Below are 21,805 nucleotides of genomic sequence, written 5' to 3' on the forward strand. Positions count from 1 at the left end.
CAGACCCAGATCAGCTGTTAGCGACTACTGTCACTACAGGGGGATGTTTTCCCCTGTAACTGGGGCTCTTGGGAGATCAGAATCCCATACTGATGGTATATTTTAAGGATAGGTCTTAACGTACCTCCTTGGAAAACCTATTTATGGAAACAGGTGAAAAATAATTGCTTTATTACATAAAGTATAGAGAATAGTCAAAAGAAATATGAGCATCAAATTACCTCTGCCTCCTCTCCATGATGGTGTAGACCTAGATAAGCAGGCATGTCAGCATCTGGAGGTATTAAGTCTCCCTTCAGGCTGAATCGTGCTTGCATTCCCTACAACACAAATACAGTATGCTTATACTACATGCCATGATAATACAGCCAGCCAATGGTAGATGACGAGTGTAATATTTGATGAATAGTTATACAAGTTGCCAAAAGGAGAGAACCTGCTGACATCCAGTATATATTTACACAAATACCTTCTTAGTTTTCGTTTGTCTGGTCTGCGGCAGGTTCTTTGTCCACTCCAACTTCTCAAACTCCACGTTGTTCATATTAACCCACTCCTTCTGTGGCTTCACTGGGAAGTCGTCAACTAACATACAAGACTGGAATCAATGCTAACTTGAAATTGCCTCCAGTTTGGAGATTATATATTACAAGGCAAACAGATTATGTCCTGAGCGACAACCCACTTAAAAGGGAACCTACCAGCAGTGTCATAAAGCCCTAACCATAGCTAGCTTGAAATAGCGACAGACTCCCTTATTACAATGAACTATGTAAGGGCCATTTCACACTAGTGTTTTTGCATTCACTCTAGCTGTTCCCTCGTGAGAGAAGTAAAATGGAAAGAAAATATTCAAGTTTTCCTGCCCACAGAAATGCAATGAAACTGAAGACCTTCATTCAGCCTGTAACGATGGCGCCACCTGTTTCTGGATGGCGGACAACCAAACAGTTGCTGCTTGTTGGATGATCAGACGCTCCTCTACTGGTGGTCTGTCATGGGCAACCTGAGCCCGGTTGCCTCATGTAGGTGCCCTCATGCATCCACTCGTCCCAACACCTCCTAACAGTTTGGTCAGAACAGCTCAACTTGTGGGCAATTTCTTGATACGACCATCCAGCTTTTCGCAGTCCAATAATATACCCCCTCTCAAACTCTTTGATTGCGTCGTAGAGGCGTCTAGTGGTCAACAAGCTCTACACAAGAGGAAAAAGAGGTCCAATACACACAAGTAGCCTCTGGGAGACCTTGTATAGGCCAAGGGTGGAACCACTTGTAGGGTCTCAGGGGACAAGACCATTCATCTAATCACACCACAACTCTAATCATTTGTATATCCGTCTGTGGTATAACTGCATGCCGAGTTTTGTAGCAAAACGACAACTTCGCTTGATTTTTTTTTTGACAGATTGTATCATATTATATAGTAATGTTCACTTTGTCAACTTTTATAAAATGTTCACTAAGGAAATGTATGGGAACTAAAATGTAAGAGCACAGCTACACACTGGGAGAAAAGTAACAAGCTCTGTCCATGGCTGATTTATGGTGTCTTTCATTTAATGCTTCTTTACCTTCTCATTAATAATACTTAGTTTTCTAGGTGTAATAAGGATGCTACTATATTTCGAGGAATGAAGGAATGAAACCGATTACTCAAAATGAAAGTATTCCCATTCTGCTGAGCTCATCCCCAGAATTTAGTGCTATTGATCTGCTTTGCAGAGGCCTTGTCATGAGAATGGTTGATTACCTGACAGCGAACCTGGATTTTCTTCATCCTTGCTTGAAATCTTAGATGAAACGGTCACTGTACAATGATGAGAATGTTCAATATCGACAGTCTGCGGTTCCACTGCTGGGCTCGTATTCTCTTGGGTGGTCTTGCTCTCCCTCTTTGATCTCATAAAAGCAACCAACTTGGGGTCTTGTGGAGTAAAACAGACATATGTAAAGTTAAAGGGGTTGTCTCACAAAACGAAGCTATTCAATATCCATGGAATAGGAGACAACTATCTGCTGGGGATCTGACCTCTGGAACCTCGACCGATTACAAGAACCAGCCCTGAAGGTCCCTGAATAAATGGGGCAGTGGTCATGCTTTGTACACCACCACTCCATTAATCTGAAAGGGAATGCCGGAGCTCGCAGAGTACAAGCGTTTGACTATCTCATTAAAATGAATGGATTGGAGTTGCACATCCAGGACCACCGCTCCATTAATTCAGGGACCTTCAGGACCGCCATTCTTATGATCAGTGGAGATCCCAGCAGTTGAGCGAGCGCCGATCAGATAGTTATCCCCTACCTTGTGAATGGGAGATAACTTCATTTCGTGGAACAATCCCTTTTAGAAATTACATTAGATATCACACATCTATCTAGTAGACATACGTCTAAATATATATATCATATACATGTCTGCCTGAGATGTTACTGCATGCCGAGTTTTGCAGCAAAATCAGAACTTCTTTTGGGGGCTTGATTTTTTTTTGACAAGAGAGTGTATTTATCCTTTCCTATTCCACAACCGCAGTTAGGGCAGCTTCACAAGGGCGTATGCGTTTTGCGCACGACTCAGTGCAACATATTTGCGCTATGAATGATTCTTTTTTGTGCACGTTTTGGCATATTTTACTTTTTGAGCTCACAGGGCATGGTTTTGTGCACATGGGAAACAAACACACCCCAATTTAAATGGCTATTTAGCCTGATGAGTTCCAGAGGTGTTCTTTTTCCGGCACAATTGCGCTATTTTTCAGGCATCTGTTTGCGTATTACGCGCGCATCGCGCACACCCTTCATAGACCTCTGTGAGCGCAAAAGTAAACCTTGCAAAAAAAGGAATTGGCAACAAACCCACTGAAATCAATGGGTTGTATTCCTTGCGTATTGTGCACGCAAATATGGTGAATGCAAATACATCCACGTAAAGCCACCCTTAATGGGGCTTTTAGACAGAATGATTTTTGTTAAAAAAAACAATTTAAATTGAAAATCCCTCAAACGAGCAAAAGTGAACAATAATTGTTTGGTCTAAGGCTTTATTCAAACGGGCTACAAAATCGCACGACTTTGTAGCGCTACAAGACGCATGCATGTGAAGCCCATGGTTTCCAATGCGTTATTTCAGGCTGCAAAACATCTCTCATGTGAAGGAACCCATAGGAATCCATTTGCTTCACATACATGCGTTTTGTAGCCAGTGTGAATAAGGCATAAACGTGAGCTAACGACTGAACGCCAAATGAGAACAGTTCACTTTTCTGCAGGCATAAAAGCCATATGCGACACAATTCTTAGCCGCACGCATCACGGACGAAAAATCGCATGGACGGGAAGCAGCCGCGGCTGCACCTCCCGTTTAAACGCCCGTTCAAATGGCCTGGGGCATATACACACACCGCAGCCCCGAATACTGTCACGCGCAAGGTGGGCGGGAGCTAGTATGTTAAATTCCCGCCCCCTCTCTGCCTCCTTCTGGCAAGAGGAGGGGGTGGAGGCTAGTGTGGTAATCCCCTGCCCCATCCCTTTGCCGGCAGCCGACAAGGGGTGGAGAGGAAGGAGGGGGGTAGAGTTTAGCAGGGCTGTTGCTAAACTCCCTCCCACCTCGCTTTTCCGGAAGCTCCCGCAGGAGTCTATGGGACCAGCCGTATTCCGGCCAAAAGAGTCCAGACCCATTTTTTCTCGCCGGCATAAACTCGGCCGTCCGGAATGCGTGCCGTGAGCGCTAGCTTTTCTGGCCAGGCAATTTTACGCCCCCAAAAATCGCCCATCTGAACAAATACATTGGAATCCAGTGCATCAGATGGTCACGATTTTCCGCCAGCATTTTATCGGGGCAAGATTGCCGCGATAAAACGTCTGTATGAAAAAAGCCTAATTCCTACAGAATATACAGCCATTTATTCGAACGCCCATCATGTAATAAAACATTCCCCTGCCATGGTCAGTACTTCCACAACCATAAGAGCTTCACAGATTGCTTGTCTTCACACATGTGGTGCATCTTACATACATCAATGTTTGTGATGTATCCCATAGGCATTACAATGTATACTAGTAGTTGTAATTTTTTCTTTCTGTAGGATATGAAATCACATAGCGGTGAAGCTCCGAGTCCATACCGAGCTGTGCCATCAGTCTGTCGCGTTCCTGAAGTATTTCCTCTTGGGAAAGAGCCTTCAGCTTCTGCACATTTTCTCTATGTATCCTCTGTGCTTCTTCATAACCTGTAGAACTGCGAAGGCCCTCCCCGGTCACCAAACAGGACTCGTCTACACCTGCAATATAATAGTACACCATCTTATCAATCAATGGTGCCGATTTATAATACACTTTATTTACAAATATAAATTAAAGAGATTATCCAGCCTTTTAAAATTGATGGCCTAACTTCAGGAGAGGCCATCAGTATCAGATTGGTGGGGATGGGGGGTTGTTACTCATTATTCCCACCAATCAGCTTATTTAAGCGGCCATGGCACTTGTACAAACACCGCCGCCTCTTCAGTGTTTACATCTCAGCGCATTCAGAATGTCATATTATTTACAGTGACTGTTCTGAGTACTTCAATGGGACAAGCCTGTAGTACTCAGAACAACCACTATAAATAACTAGTGGAAAGCCTGTCCCAGGACGGCGACATCAATCATATATACATATATATATACACACACACACACACACACACACACACATCTCCATAATCAGGAGCCACTTGCTGCAGCCTTGCAGAGTCTTCTTCAGTGTCATTGGCTATTCGTTGTCTCATTCTCTCTTCTTGCGCAGCTCGGCGCTCTTATTTGCTGGTACATATTCAAGGACAATCAAGATTTTGCTACTGCGTAAAAACCTCAGCAGATGATTAATGAAGAAGTGTACATTTTATGATGTAGGCTTGTATGCTTGATTGAGAGAGGCAGTTTCACGCCGCTTGTGTGGATATAGATGATGTGAGGCATGAAGTTTGTTGTACAGGGTAGGCCATGAAAAATTAGGTCGGCACCACACTCTTATGAAAGCTGTCAAAGATTTTCTTTGTTACCCATAGCAATCCATCACAGCACAGCTTTTGTTTTTTGTTTTTTTGAAGTCCTTCTTGTAGGACTTATTCTTCCAGCATTTTGTGCCACGGAGGTTCCTAACTCATATATTTGAACATAGCCTAAGTTGTATATATATTACATAGGACGTTCTGCATACAAACAGGTTTGAGCTGAGATATAAACACTGAAGAGGCTACGATGCTCATCTGAGCCCCACAGCCCTTCAATCAGCTGATCGGCGAAGATCCCAAGCAAGAGACCCTCCCTGATCAGATATTGATGACCTGAGGATAGACCATCAATTTTAAAGTTTGGATAAACTTCTTAGCTGAAACTTGGAAGGAGCAAAATACTAGTTTAATTCTGAATACAGAGATCTACCCTTGCTTTCTCCAGACTATGACATGCTCCTTGTCGGCACTACCTGTGTGCTGTTATGATCTGCCCATCCCTTGCATTAATAGGTATGTATTTTTTAAGTGGTTACATAATCCAGTAGAAAAAAGTTCCAAATTATAGAGAGGATAGGGAAAACAACTGCACTATTTACACAGGGAAGAAGCTGCAATCAAGAACCCTTATTATTTCCACCTTGTGGGACCTCAAGTAAATTAGGTCTTTTAGAAGCTTAGAGGTCAATCCTAAACTAGTCGAAACAGAACTCAAAATTTTTTGACTGAAGTTTTACTTATTTAAGTCAAGAGAGCAGTGACAGTCAAGCTGACATCCCTGAAGTAAAGAAAATGAAGGGATAAAAAAGGCCATACCCAACATTGTCCTCATTGGTTTCATGAAAAATAAATAGTCATGCACACGTGTATAAATCTATGCCCACTAACCATGTAGGTGCCAACTCTCTGGGCTTTTTATGTATGCCTTCCCTAGTGGATATCACTGAATGGAAATATCATCTAACATTACCTGTATAATAGAAATAACTTTGTGATTTACCTGTTCTTTGGGAAGATTTGTTTTCATCATTCACTGAACCCATAGAAGAACCATACTGAGGTGCGGTTGTGGAGGCTTCCGAACTTTTTCCTGCCTCGGCGGCCCTCTTAGCAGCCATTTTTTGAGCAAAGATGCTTACCTTTCCAGATTTTGGCATTGCCTACAAGAAGAAAATACCAAGCTTTAAGGGTATGTTAACCATTGCAACTGGTAGTTGTATTGCTTTAAAGTGGTTGAGCCAATAGCTATTCCCTATCCACAGGTCAGGGGATAATGTTCTGATCAGTGGGCGTCCAACAACTGGGACTCCATCAATCCAAAAGAGGGTCCCAAAAGTTCCTAAATGATGAAGCAAAGGTTAGGCATGCATTCCCCACTCTATCCACTTCATTGGCAGCACCGCAAACTGACAAGTACGTGAGATTGGAAATCTCCAGTGCGCCTATTTAAATGAATTGAGTTATGGAGAACATACGCATCTTCCTTTCCATCCATGCAGGGGATTTTCATTAACTTGGTTCTCAGTGTCGGTGGGTGTCTCAGAGTAGTCAGAGACCTACCAATTATGTTATCCCACATCCTGTAGAAAACTTTGTCTTGATACAACCCCTTTAAAGCATCCAAAATAAAAAATGAAATAACTTTACAGGAAGACTTTATAAATCCTCCTACAGTTTTTGGTATATAGCTCCCATACAGACCTATATGTCTTCACGGTTATGGACTACAAACAAACCACATGTGATGTTAGATACTGCAATCATATGTTTCTCCAATCTTATCTCTGCTTCTTGTCACTTTACACACAATAGAAAATGGACAGATAGGACAGACATATGTTCTGTAAAACTGTTAGGTAGGTCAAAGGTACCGCCAGTATGACGCTCAGCTTCGTTAGTGATTTAGGCCGCCTGCACACGCAATCCTATGCAGAGGGCCGCGGTTTGGCCACGCGAAACAAACCGCAGCATGTCCTATTTCTGTGCGGGGCTCGCATAAACGTCACTCACCCGGCCGCCGGCTCCGGTCTGCGCATGCGCAAGCTGCCCGGCAGCCGGCACATGAAAGAGCCGGGGCCGCCGGGCGCAGGTGAGTACGCGCTCATCCCTGCAGGCGCTCGGGTCGGGTCCCGTGGCGAGAATCCTCGCCGCCGGATCCGACCCGCTCGTCTGCAGGCGGCCTTACATTCATTGACAAAAAAATGATGCACCCAGAAAAAATGTCGGATTGTTGCAAAACTCGTCATGCAGTTATGTCTCGGGCAGATATGTAAATGATTACAGTTGAAGTCCAATTAGACACTGGGTCTTGCTAGAAGGAGGATGTAAAAGTGCTTCACCCTATGAAAAGGCTCTCAGAGGCTACTTTTGTGTAGTGGACCTCTTGCAGAGAGTTCGTTAACTGCTAGACATGTCTCTACAACGCATCACAAAGACATTTTGCCCGGTTAACAGACTTTGAGAGGGGCTCATCATTGGAATGAAAGAAGCAGGATCGTCATTACGACGAATTACCCACCATCTAGGCCATTCTGACCAAGCTGTTAGGAGGTGTTGAAAGCAGTGGTTATGTGACAGCAAGCACACATGGCCAACAGGCCCTGGATGAGCCAGACAGTTCACCAGCAGAGAGACTCATTTGATCGACTGACAAGCAAGAGCAGATCCAACAGTTTCACGGTCCACCATCCAGACACAGGTGACACCTTCATTACAGAAGCCTTCTAGGCACCTTCATTAGAGACCACTTCTAGGCACTTCACAGAAGGAAATTAGGTATCATGGTACCCATTATATGTCCCGCCATTAACACATCAACACTGTTGCCTTCGTTTGCAGTGGGGTCATGAATATCGTCTTTAGCAATGAATCCAGGTTCTCTTTGGGAGCCCACGATCATTGTGTTCGAGTATAGAGGCCTCATGGTGAGCGCTTCCATCCCGTCTTCACTGTGAAGTGACACACTGCCCCCTGCTGGTGTAATGATCTAGGGAGCCATCGCATATGACAGTCGGTCACCCCTAGTAGTGATCAAGGTTCAATAACAGCTCAGTGATATGTTCAGGACATCCTGAACTGCTGCTACTTCTCATGTCAGGGCATCCAAGAGGTATTTTCCAGCAGGATAATGCTCGCCCACACACAGCATGGGTGTACCAGGAATGCCTTCACCAGACTGCCACCCTTCCTTCACCTGCCCAGTTGACAGATTTACTACCAATTAAGCATTTATGGGACCAGCTGGGACATCAGCTTCCGTATCCTATGAGTGTGCAGGATCTAGAGACCCACTTCCAAGATATGTTGGCAAATGTGCCACAGGATAACGTACGGAGCCTGTAGCCTCCATGCTCAACCATATCACATCTTGTATCCAAGCTAGAGGTGGTATAACAGGATACTAGAGCCTCCATGCCAACCTGTATCACATCTTGTATCCAAGCTAGAGGTGGTATAACAGAGTAGTAGATCCTCCATGCCCACCCATATCACATCTTGTATCATAGCTAGAGGTGGTACAACAGGATACTAGAGCCTCTATGCCCGCCCATATCACATCTTGTACCCAAGCTAGAGGTGGTACAACAGGACACTAGAGCCTCCATGCCCACCCATATGACATCTTACATCCAAGCAAGAGGTGGCTCAACAGGGTACTAGAGCCTCCCTTCAAGTGTTCAGTTTTCCACAATAAACATATACTCTAGCTATTGCAATCACTCACTTATATCATCATTACTTTTACACATAAAGTTGCATCCGATTCCAAGATCCCCTTTTTGATGCATTTTCTTTTGTCAATGAGTGTAGATACTGGTTTTTTTTAACACGAAATATGTGTCTAAGTTTTCCAAAGTAGGCAGAGAAACCTAGGGTTTAAGTATAATTGATGTAACTATCTCATGACTGGCAGTGATGTTACATTCAATTTTTCAGATGTTCTAGGGGTTGAGCCCTAAAGTCACTCCCTTCCACATACATGCCTCTGCGAGTCGGATCGGAGAGCCTATTCTAAAAAGTGATTCTTGGAACTCTGCTTGTCCAGGTATTATTACATGGTTGGACGTTCGTATGATAAGAGAAGACCACTAGATCAACTGATAATAGCAAAACACACAAAATTCCTGTTTTTGCGGTTCGAGAGTTCCGTGCAGCAGCTGCGCAGAATGATAAACCCGACATGGAATTTCTTTGTTGATCATTACTGTTTGCTACGATGATTTTTTATAACCAATGCGTCATTTGGTGAAATTAAAAGTGTCTGCTGCAAGCTCTCCTCACATGGTTTCCTCACTAATGAGCTGTCTATGCAGGGCACACAAAGAAATCCATCATGTTTTATAGTTTCCAAGGAAACTATGTCATTGGTTCATGCATTTCCAAGCAATGTCACTAATGTCTTAAAATGGCTTTCCGTGTAAGAGATGAAGTAGATTTGAGGGAGAGCAGGAGGAGGAAAGCGTCCATAGATCAGCAGTTTATAGAGCAGATGGGTGCAAAGCAACCTCTGATAGTAGTAGCAATGTGTAGAATGCAACATTCTGCAGCAATGTCTATCTACGTGAAGGGGCCCATTAATAAATGGCCTATTTTGAGATTTCAGGGCCTAAAGAGCTTTTAGTTTGTTAATAAACACAGCACGCAGCCAATACGCAATGACATTGTGTACCATCTGTTTGCGGCCCATCTCCATATACTACCTTAATAGTAATAAGCGCCAAGATAGACCATACTGCAATTGCGCATGTAATTTGCGCAATTCATGTGAGCAGTAACAGGGCTGACTATGGGATATTGGTACAGCATATTGCGCACACAAAACCTGCGCGCGAAATACACTATTACCATACGCTCGTATGCGACAGCCCTTACAGTTTTTCTTCGTGCCATTTTGAGGCACATATACCGTATTTTTCGCCTTATAAGACGCACCGGTCTATAAGACGCACCCCCGTTTTAGAGCGGGAAAATAGGGGGAATAAAAAATCAGTACTCACCTCCCCCGGCATTCTGCGGCGCTGCTGCAGGCTGTCGCTCCCTCCTGGTCCCCGGCAGAGCATTGCTTTCTGGACACAGGGCTTGAAATCCCCTCCTCCAGAAAGCTAATACTGTGATTGGCTGAAGGCGCACGTGTGTTACCCAATCACAGACATTCAATGATGTCATTGAATGGCTGTGATTGGCTGACGGCGTGTGTTAGTGAATCACAGTATTAGCTTTCTGGAGGAGAGGATTTCAAGCCTGCGTCCAGAAAGCAATGCTCTGCCGGGGACCAGGAGGGAGCGACAGCCTGCAGCAGCGCCGCAGAACGCCGGGGGAGGTGAGTACTAATTTTTTTTTTTGACAGGAGAGAAATCTTCTAACTGATCGCACATTTGTTCACGCGATCGCGAATTTAACGCGCAATCGCGCCAAATAAATCGCGTCCGTGCGTTAAATTCGCGATCGTGCTAAAAATGGCGATCGGAACGAATTTTCGCCACATTCGCTTTATAAGACGCAGGAACTTTTCCCTCCCGCTTTGGAGGCGGAAAAAGTGCGTCTTATAAAGCGAAAAATACGGTAATTAATTGATAAACTTTCATACTTTTTCTTCATGGGGTGGCAGAATGGAAAAACTGCAAATCTGCCACTGCAATTTTTTTTCTTACACGATATTCTGCGTGGTATAATTAACAAGTTAGAAAAGTTGTCCCACCAAAAAAAAAGTTTTTCCCATCCACAGGAGTACTAAAACAAACAAAAGAAACTATATAAATGTGGTTTGAGTGTAATTGTACTGACTCATGTAAGAAAGTTAAAGGGTTTATTCCACCAAAAGCAGTTATCCCTAACCACAGGCAGGGGCGCACATGGAGCCCCATAGCAAAACTCAGAATTGGACCCGTACTTTCCCATCCAAAAAGAATTATATTGGAGACAGCATATCTATACCACGGCGGGCTTAGATACAGCAGCTCAGCTCTAGTATACCTCTAAATATTGCAGTTACCCTACAATAGTCAGATAGCATCTCTACACACTGATTATAGTGCAGTTACCTCCAGTAATCCCTGGACGACATCCTCTCTGACTGGTGACATCGATTTATGTTTTTCTTCTTTGTGTGTGCCCAGACTGCCATGAAAATTTCCTCAAGTCACGATTTGTCTCTGCACACTCTTCCCATCCTGACACTACCCCAATACCTCTCTCAGTGCCTTTCCCGTTGGAATTGGGGTTTATGATCCCCCTCTGGGCCCCTAACGAGATAGCGCCCCCTCCGGGCCCCTAACCAAATAGCGTCCCCTCCGGGCCCCTAACCAAATAGCGTCCCCTCCGGGCCCCTAACCAAATAGCGTCCCCTCCGGGCCCCTAACCAAATAGCGTCCCCTCCGGGCCCCTAACCAAATAGCGTCCCCTCTGGGCCCCTAACCAAATAGCGTCCCCTCCGGGCCCCTAACCAAATAGCGTCCCCTCCGGGCCCCTAACCAAATAGCGTCCCCCCCTTTTGGGCCCCTAACCGAATAGCGCCCCCCCTCCCTTCTGGGCCCCTAACCAAATGGCGCCCTCCCTCCTTCTGGGCCCCTAACCGAATAGCGCCCCCCCACCCCTTCTGGGTCCCTAACAGAATAGCGCCCTCTTCTGGGCCCTTAACCGAATAGCGCCCCCTTCTGGGTCCCTAACCGAATAGCGCCCCCCTTCTGGGCCCCTAACCGAATAGCACCGACTAACGGAATAGCGCCTCCTCTGGGCCCCTAACGGAATAGCGTACTTTCTTTGCCCCTAACAAAATAGCGTACTCTCTTTGCCGCTAACGGAATAGTGTCCCCTCTGTGCCCGTTACACATGCAGGTTTTGCTCAGGCTTTTTATGTAGTTTTTGAAACCAAAATCAGTTGTGGATTCTAAAAGAAGATAAAGTATCAAAGACAAATGCTACGTCTGCTCTTTTTGAATCCTGGTTTTAACTACAAAACCTGCATTCAAAACCTGAACAAAAGCAGCCCAGGAGACAGCACCCTAAATGCCAAGGAAAGCTTTACTGATCTTTGTTCATCCCAGGTTGAAAGAGTCTGATTGATTTTTCCTCTATATTGATTTTATAGTACGCCGGCTTAAAGAGGTGCTTGACCGCGGCCTGAGCTCACGCTTCGTCATTTGCTCAGCTGAGCGTACGCAACTTTGAAGCAGGCAGAGAAAGAACAACCTCAGTCAAGCAGATCAATGTAAAGGTCAGAGCAGCGAGCTACAATCATATGCAATGGCTCTGTGGTGTTTTGGCCGTTGCACAAGTTCACCTCAGTGGTCAGCTGTTACACTGCAGCAAATGAGATTTAGATACAAATCTCAGTTTTATGCAATGCGGCACAGAAGGCAATACCATGACAAGGAAGGCGGCAATGCGTTTTAACAAACTGACCCTGGTAGCAATCAATATCACACAGTCAAAGTTGTGCAAATAAGGAAGATGGAACAATACCTCTGCAGCGCCACCTACTGGAAGGCAGCATTCCTGCAAGTCAATGTCAGACCCTTTATACAGGTCTTTAGAACAATGATTGGGAAATGAAAACCAAGCCAGAATCCACGCACAGATAGCTGTTTCGGGGTGATTGCCCCTCCTTAGTGTGCAGTAGGATTCTTACTTGACTAGTGAGAGGCCTATGACAGGAGACGGGACAGGTAACATTTCTCTTAAAGTGAGCACCATGAAGGTGGGTGAGGAGGCTTATAAGACCACCCATGTGCCTCTGGGAAATATAGGCAAATAAGGAAGATGGAACAATACCTATGCAGCGCCACCTACTGGATGGCAGCATTCCTTTAAATCAATGTCTGACCCTTTACAGTCAAAGTTGAACTCAAATAACTATTCCGAAGGTTGCTGCACGATATTGCCACTGGATTAACTTGAAACCAGCTTGGTCATACTTTAAGGGGATGACCATTTTAGTGTCAGCAGAATCTTTTTCTTTGCAACACTATAGCTTGCTTAGTCTATAGAAACCTAAGTGTAACATGGCCAAATCAACTTACTAGCAGTTGCCCTTTCATCTTATCTTCCTCCAGATTCCCTGGTACTCCACCCATCCTGACTGAGGATAGTGGGCAATCCTGCAAAGCAGACTTGGAAGTACACACTGATTGATTCCTGCTCCCCCCTCCTCCAAGTGAGTAGTCACAATACACAGTACAAATCTCCCGCTGGACTCAAAAAACAACTCTTTCTCTGTAACATAATAAAAAGGCAGTAGAGGAGTAAATTCATGCACACACTACCCAGTGTTCAGCTACCCTGGCAGACACCAGCTCTGCATCTGTAACAAGTACTAAAATGGGCAAGAGCGATGATAATGTACAGTATGTATACTATCCTACCAAAGGTATTTTGACGACCCGATCAGTAGAATGGATAGCATTTTATTAGCATGTCACGTGTCCTACATAACATGCAGACCCTCATAGTTCACTTTGCTTTATTTCGCATAATATGCCGCGTTCCCAGGATCTTACAGAGTTACACGCGGTATTATTGTTGGTGGTCACATTAGTAGACTATTGGTTCCGGACATTTCTGCTAAAACTCAAATCAACTGTAAGTTACATGATCATAAGGTGGAGGACTGAGGGCTGCACCACGCACAAACCAAGAACCGGACCACCCAAATAGTAACCGAAAGGGACAAACGACAGCTGGCAGGGGCTGGTCCACCATCCAGGAGCGCACTGGGAATCTGCAAGTGGGAACCAAGTCAGTGTCAGCGGCAGGAACTGCACACTACTGGATATACGGGTTATATCGCCGCACACAAGCCACCCGTCACAAAATGCAATGGATCAGTCCATCTACATTGGTGCAAAGAGCATAATCATGGACAGTTGAGCAATGGAAGAACGTTCTATGAAGTGACGAATCACGCTACTCCATCTTCATGTCAGATGGACGTACCTGGGTAAGGAGGACGGCTGGGAAACTCCTTCTGCCGGAGTGTGTTGTGCCAAAAGCTAAGTGTGGCGGAGGTTCCATTATGGTCTGGGGATGTGTTACATGCCATGGTCTCCATCCGTTGGTTAAAGTGACAAGACCCATTGCATCCATTCATGTGAAACCACTTTGCTACAATGTAACATTCGAGTGGCCACTTCTAGCCCTTTCTGAACGTTACACTCAGAAAACAAGTCATTGTACAAAATGGCATCTTTTACGAGCACTTAGACATTTTACCTCAATCAGAGGCCGCAACGGTCAGTTGGGTGCTGTTCTCCTGGCATCATGGCTTCCAGCATCTGAGCGGTGATGCCAGAAGAATCAGGTACCTCTGATTGGCTGTATCGGTCAGGTGGTAGCAGCGCCAAAACAAAGACTAATAAAGAAGTCAGGTAAGTACCCCTATTTTTATCATTTTAACAGATTTGCATACATTTTTTAAAAAATCGTATAACACCTAGACAACACCTTTAAGTAGCTAGAAAGTGTACGGTCAGGTATACAAACAGTGTAAAAAAGACACCATGAAGATTCTCTTACCACACTGGCTATCTCTGATCTGTGGAAGACTCGAGGGAAGGCTTCTCCAGTGGGGACCGGAGCGGTGATGGTGGAAGTACTCGTGTCTCGCTCCTGGAAGAACAGGCAAATCATTAGGTAGATAATTATTATTATTCTTATGTTATACACTGTAAGCAATATAATGTACACTATCTATCTATATACAGTACCGTGTGAAGGTTTTAGGCAAGTATGAGAAAAATTTTTGCAAAATATTGCGCATGTGTGTATATATCTATATTACACATACATATACACAGTACTGTGCAAAAGTTTTAGGCGGGTGGGGTATAAAAAAAAAATGTATATATACATACATACATACACACATACATATCTAAAAAAGATATATACACACATATAAATAAAATATATATATATATACACACACACACACACACATATCAATCAACTATGACATTAAAACAAAATACAGATGAAGTGAGCAGCACTAATTATCTCATTAGACTGGCACCTATCAAGAGCTGGGTAGACATATTAGTCAGTTCTATTAGTTGATGCATTGGAAGCAGGAAAAACAGGCAAGCACAAGAAATAAACTATGATGGCTGGACGACTGGGTCAGAGAATCCCTAAATTGGCAGGTTTTGTGGGGTGTTCCTCATATGCGTAGTTAATGCCCATTCAAACGACAACCAGTGCACTAGTGGCAGGGTCATGGGTACCCAAACCTCATTGATGTGGATGGGTCATGTTTGATTTCACTGAGCAATTCCTTAGCACAAACTGCTGGAAAAGATACTGCTTTGGACACCTATTGGCAGCCAGCAATTGCAGGCTCTCTTGTTTAGTCTAACTACTTAGATGCTGTGGTTAGCATTAACATGGACACTAAGGGGTTAAACGGCCATGATCGGAGTTACCTCTGATCCTGAACATAGCAATAGCAGCAAGTTGCCAACTATATTATACACCCAGCACCCAAAAGTAATGCCTTGGGCATGGTTCCTATGCATATGCCATCACTGTGACATACTATTACATCAGTTCACAAGAACTGCATAGTTCCAGTGATGCAAGTGTGTTACAGGCAGGACGAAAATAAGGATATGGGTGAGGAAGGCACTGTTGACTATGAGGAGTGCTTAATCTTGTACAGAAACTTTCCAACTTCTTGAAAAACCTCAGTAACCCCCTGAACTTTACCTCTTTAATAACTTCAGAAATAAATGGGGGCAGCATCTTTACTCACAACAATTTTTGAGATGACAGCTGTAATATGTTGGTCATGCTCTTCAATTATGTCTTCTAGATCTTCCTCAGCAAAATGAACCCGGGTTCCAGCAACCTTTGACTTCTTAGTTGGCCCGGGAGTTAGAATGGGAGGCAAATCGGGAAAATCTATAAGAAAGAAAAAGACATGAATATACGAATATCACATGGTGACTGCAGAGATGACATGGTAGACCTACAACTGTATTCCAGCCATCTAATAGTAATTGCTGGGAGAAATCTCTTCCAGCTGTCCCAATGGTAACGGTCCAGCTCGCTGCCTTCTTCTGTGCCACGCTTGTCTCACCATATCAAATCAGAAGGACGTGTCAGTATCGTATGAGCTCCTAGCAGGCTATGTGTGCCATAGTACGGATTGTCAGCACATAGATCTGTAGTACGGGGATACGGCATGTATCAGTCCTTACCTTGTAGTGACACAACATCTCTGTCTGCACCCCCCTTTCGCACTTCTTCAGAAGCCCCTTTTCTTTTATCGGCCTTCCTCACAACAGTAGCTGCTGCAGAAGCCCGGGCAGCAAGAAATTGCTTCTGGAATTCCAACAGATCTTCCTCGCACTCGCCAGGCTTTGGTCTTGACAGCATTGTGATTTTCCTGTACAATATTTAACAATATCAATACAAATTCATACACAATTTCTGTAACATTGTGATACACTTACAGTATTTGCACCTAGGCCAATATGAGTTTTAAACCCCACGGAAAAAATGTAAAGGGGCGCAGAATCCATTTGTCCGCATACGCCATAGAAACCTTCTTCCTCTGACGCTATCCCCCAGTCTTCTGGAATGATTAGGTTGCTATGATGCTTTATCCATAGCAACATAACATCAAGTGGCCATGCCTTTCAATGGCGGCTGCACAAGGGTTCAAAACCATGGACAAAACAGTACTATAACTCTAAGGGCAATTTTACACAGGCGTCCTAGTGTGTGTGACAAAGTGTGCTCCACTGGGCAAAGAGACTGATATCAGTTATGAAAATTGCTGTACAGCACCGTGGAATATGTTGGTGCTATACAAGCAACAGAGAGTAAATAACGGTGATGCATTTCCTACAGGTTGATGAGCTTGCAAGTTCTGGAAACTCCTTTAAAACTTAGTTAGTTCAGCACAGCGCTGTACATCTGTTTCCAATATCCATAGCCACCTCGTTTTCTTACTTGTTGACTTGTGTAATGTTGCACTATATCTGTTCTACCCTGTATAAGGGGTTTTGTAGACTTGAATGGGTTGCCACATCAATCCCTGTCCTGTTAAGGCAAATAGACATCATAGAGGGTCCCCCCTCCTCTATTAGAAAAGACTGGAGAGGATCTAAGAGCAGTTCCCATTCTAGCAGACTCAAGCTGTCCTCTTGTTACTTGGACGGCCGGCAGTGGCGGATGAGACAGCCCTTTTAAACACTGAAGATCCCTGCCGATCAGTAGAATTAAGCAGCAGCATTTCCTTGACTATTGTCAGTGGCTCATAGCTACCAACTAGTGCAGCTTAACTCCAGAAAAGCCCCAAACAGCCCTGAGTGGGAATGCTATAAGTTTCTTCTTCCAAATCAGATGGCTCTATAGGGTCACCTTGCTAGTCTATCAATGGATCTTCAATCAAAAATGCTATTGGTGATGCCAATCGCCATAAGCCATTGACAGACAGGGTTCCTCACCTCTATCCAATGCCGCAAGACAGCCGAAACACCTTGCAGGACCTCAGAACTTTTCTCACAAGTGATCAGAAGAACAGGAGTCTCATGCATGTGTGTGTGAACTGGACCGTTAGACTCTTTTCACACCTCGTTTTTCCTTTCCAGTGCTGGTACCGTCCTGGATTCTGTGTATATGGAAACTGCAAAGTTATGGAAACAGAGATGGAACCTGGGTGACACTACAAGAGTGAACGGGAGACAGAGATCTTTTTGGTCTCCGTCTCTTACAGCTTCTGTCAGTCTCTTAAAACTGGATTTAAAAAAAAAAACAGCACAATCCAAGACTGGCAAGGATGGAAACTACGTGGCACGGAGACCAAAGAGGTCTCAGACTCACGCATTCACCCCCTATGGTTCCATCCTGATTTTCATCCCTAGAGGTGGGGGTGTTGAAAAATAAGAAGGTAACCAGGATAGCATCAGCCCTGAAGAGGAAAAACGAGGTGAGAAAAAGGGTGCCTTCACACTGGTGATGAAATCACATGATTTCCCAGCCTAATATCGCTCTGGCCAGTGTGCAGGAGGCCTTAGCTGTGCATGCGCTGGTAGTCTACATTATAGCTTATGGGAACAGCCAAGATTGACCAGCTGATATATAGAAGTCTATAGGTGACGAATACCAACATCAGGCATTGATCAGGTACTTTTGTCACCTCAGTTTTCTTGCGACAGACAGATCTATGTATTTGTCACTACTTTCACCTGAGCGCAATATTAGTTTCGCTTATACTATCCTACCAAAACTAATTGGACACCTGAACAAAAATCAAAAGTAGTCATTATTTCCATATGTTGCTACATAGTGGGGCTCCTTTGGCCCTAATAACATTGGATACTCTCGGTGGCATCATTTCTACTAACATCTCATACACTTCAGCTGGTATTTCCCTCCATTCATCCTGCAAATGTCCAGTAACTTCTCTGAGGATGGACGCCATTCATATTTCCTAACTAAGCGTTCCAGTTTGTCCCAGAGATGTCCAGTAGGGTTCAGGTCAGGACTCTGTACAGCCGGTCCAATTATAGAAAATCCATATCCTCAAATCAATGTAAAGTAGCCCTGGATTTGTGACATGGTGCATAGTCTCGTTGGAAATATTGCTGTTTATAGAGTATTGCCACATTGTTGGCAGAATATAACTGTCTAGAATGGTGCGGGTTTTGAAGCAGGTTTCATCGTGAATTCCTGTGCAGAATTCACTCCCCTCATTGAAGTGGTGAATTCCGCAGCAGAGATGGCGACATAACTGACATGCTGCGGATCTGAATTCTGCTCCGCACTGGTTTTTTCCGCCGCTTGTGGATGAGATTTTCAAAGTCTCATCCACTTTCCGGCTACTGTAAATGCAGCGGAATTTCCATGCCGAGGGTCCGCACAGAGATTCCGCCCAGTGGGAGCGCAGCCTAAAGGGGGTCTCTGGGACTTCCGATATTGATGACTTATCCTTATGATAGGTCATCAATATCAGATTGCTGGGGTCTGACTATGAGCACCCCTGCTGAACTGTATGACAGGGACATTCGGATGTGCGCTGCAGCCTCTCCATTGTATACCAGCCACAGCGCCATACATTTTATAGCGCCTCTACCTGGTATTGCAGCTCATTCCCATTCATTTGAATGGGAGACCTTGGCAGAAAGGACATGTGACAATGAAGCGTCACATCACAGGCTAAAGAGATGGCAGCACCAACCCAAGGGCTGTGGCCCCTTTAACAACTGATCAGCAGGGTGCCCACTTATCTGGTAATGATGATGCAGCCTAAGGATAAAAATATGGAAACAGTGGGGGACATGGCAGAAGGTCTAGAACTGGCAAAATTAGAAAAGTTGCCTAAAGAAACCAATTAGATCCCGTTAATATGTAACCAGCACTGGTATAACAAAAGCTGCTCTGCCTGCACTATTATACAGGGGCAGCGCTTACATGGAGCATGCATTACAATGTGGCGGTGATGCTGTACTACAGGGAAGGAAACCCGCACGGTACAGCGCTACGTGACGTCATACAAAACTCACACCAGCACTGTAAGTGCAAGACAAGCCGAGTCACTCACCTAAATGCCCGTCACCGCTGACCACATGCAGCACACTTCCGCCCTAACATCGCGGCTGACGTCACTTCCTCCTGCTGGCACGCAAACGTAGCTCAGCGACAAGCAGCTGCAGAGTGCGCATGCGCGATTCCCTGTGTGGCGCGATGCAGATCATCTCGAGTTTTCAATTACTTTTGTTTTTATGTTTTTTCTCTCATGCAAATTTCTCAAAGAAAATACGTCCTTATAATGCGATTAGCAAGAGTGAAATTTTCCAGCCACAGTGCTTTTATAAGTGCCAGCCTAAGTGGCCCTCATAAAAGAACCAGCCAGTGTGCACTAGTTGCCCAATAAGTGCTATATACGTTGTGCCCGCTCCACTAGTAACAGTGTTGTGTCAGCATATATTCCTGCTAAAGAGACAGGTGCCAGCCATAGTGGCCTTCACAACTAAAAACAGCCACTGTGCCCTAGTTGGCCAAAATGGTCCCTACATACTAGTACGTTCCATTAGTGCCAGCTTCTGTGTCATAGAGTGCCCGTACAGGTGCCAGCCACAGTGGCTCTATAAGTGCCAGTCACTGTACCCTTAAGGGCAGGCTCACAGGAGCGTAATTTAATAGCGTAATCCACGTAATATGTGGTGAATGGAGCCCATAAAAGTACATTGACTTTCAGTAAGGTCACCAGACGTCCCGATTCAGGCGGGACTGTCCTGCTTTCGGGACGTTGGGTCACCATTTTAGTGATTACCGGCCGGGTACCGCAGCTCTCTGTCCGGAAACCACTCTGCAGCGCTGCGGGCCGGATGCACATATTGATGGCAGTTTGTGCATCCGGGATCTTCCTCCCCTCATCTCTCCTCTTTGGTTCTGCAAGAGAGGAGAGGGGAGGAGGCGCTGCTGCGGGCACACACACTTCGGCCGGTGGAACAGCGGCGCTATGAATACTGGGAGGAGTGTAAATATGTGGGTCTTAGGGGAGCGCAATACTATTGGGGCTACTGTGAGGGGTCACTACAATTGCTGGGGCTGGTATAGGAGAGTACTAATACTACTTGGGCCCCTGTGGGGTCACTATTATTGCTGAGGCTGGTATAGGGGAAACGATTACTAGTGAGGCTACTCTGCACGTGGCAGCGTACCTTAAACTTAGAGTATGTTTACACATGGCGATAATGCTGCAGAATGTAAAAAAATCTCCACCACTGGTACAGATATTTGCAGCTAATTTCACACTATGTGGCGCTCCCCTCACCTCCTCCGAGGGCTTCCCACTGTCAGCGCTCCCGGGCTTCCGGTTCCCTACAGCCTGCCTAGGTGTGGCGCCACTAGGCCATTGGGAACCACAAGCCGGGGAGCGCCGACAGTGGGAACCCTACGGAGGCGGCGAGGGGAGTGCCGCATAGTATGAAATCAGCTGCGGATATGTGGCTGATTTCCAGTCAATATCTGCAGCAACAGTACGTATTTTGACAGTTTTTTGGATGTAGAAATGTTGCAGAATTTGCTCCCAGTCTTTTTTTGATCCAGCCCTGTACTTTTTATAACAACGGAGGTAAAATCATACGCCGTGATAAGCCCCGCCCTTGGCCACACCTCTTTGTCCCGCTTTGACCCTGGGAAAATCTGGTCACCTTACTTTCATTCATCCATTCCCACTTGTGTATATATTTTGCGTATAATACACACGTAAAATAGAACGCAGTATTTCTATATTACCATGTATTGCGCACAATAGAGCTCTATTGTTCTTAATAGGAGCGTAATAAACACGAAAACACACAATTACATCGCGCATGTGCAGCGTTTATACGTAACGTCGCTAAGTGACAGAGCAGTAAATTTTTTTTAAAAGTCAGACTATGCATGACAGCGTGTGCACAGTGCCACACTCAGCCCATCTGTGGTCCCTACTGGCAAAGTGTATTTGAAAATCTGCAGCTTGACTTACGTTTAAGATTTTTTTAACTGTAAGGGCTTATTCACACGACCGTATTTACGTATGTATGTAGCCGCGTAAACATTCACCCAAAAATCGCAACCATGCGAACCATTGGATTTCAATACATTCAGAAGAACATTTAAAAAATTGCGCTAGTAAACATAGCACATACACGACCGTTTTCAGTCGATGATTTTATACGCCGTGTGAAAAGATAGGTTTGCAGAAATACACAGGAAGCTCCCATAGACTTCAATGAAAACTGGAAAAAAGGAAGGGAGAGGGAATTACCCTGATTACAATGCTGGGAAAAGAAGACAGCTGGCCCGATTTCAGTATT

At 44.8% G+C, this 21,805-nt stretch overlaps 1 protein-coding gene across 3 annotated transcripts in view; it reads right to left on the reverse strand.

Moving 5' to 3' along the window:
• RPAP1 (RNA polymerase II associated protein 1) overlaps positions 1-19,594 on the reverse strand; it is a 58,094-nt gene extending 38,500 nt beyond the window's left edge. Inside the window, exons 1-9 of one of the 3 annotated variants that reach the window (XM_066608300.1) lie at positions 19,543-19,594; positions 16,193-16,380; positions 15,745-15,893; positions 14,511-14,603; positions 6,001-6,160; positions 4,128-4,283; positions 1,754-1,927; positions 470-585; positions 222-320 (exon numbers count right to left, since the gene is read on the reverse strand). In XM_066608300.1, the coding sequence (XP_066464397.1) occupies positions 222-320; positions 470-585; positions 1,754-1,927; positions 4,128-4,283; positions 6,001-6,160; positions 14,511-14,603; positions 15,745-15,893; positions 16,193-16,370 (1,125 nt within the window). In that variant the 5' untranslated portion in view covers positions 16,371-16,380; positions 19,543-19,594. The other 2 variants (XM_066608302.1, XM_066608301.1) reach the window with 2 other exon arrangements.
• Between the last annotated feature and the right edge of the window lie 2,211 nt (positions 19,595-21,805).

This window comes from Eleutherodactylus coqui, chromosome 6 (assembly GCF_035609145.1).
Source record: "Eleutherodactylus coqui strain aEleCoq1 chromosome 6, aEleCoq1.hap1, whole genome shotgun sequence".
Lineage (NCBI taxonomy): Eukaryota > Metazoa > Chordata > Amphibia > Anura > Eleutherodactylidae > Eleutherodactylus > Eleutherodactylus coqui.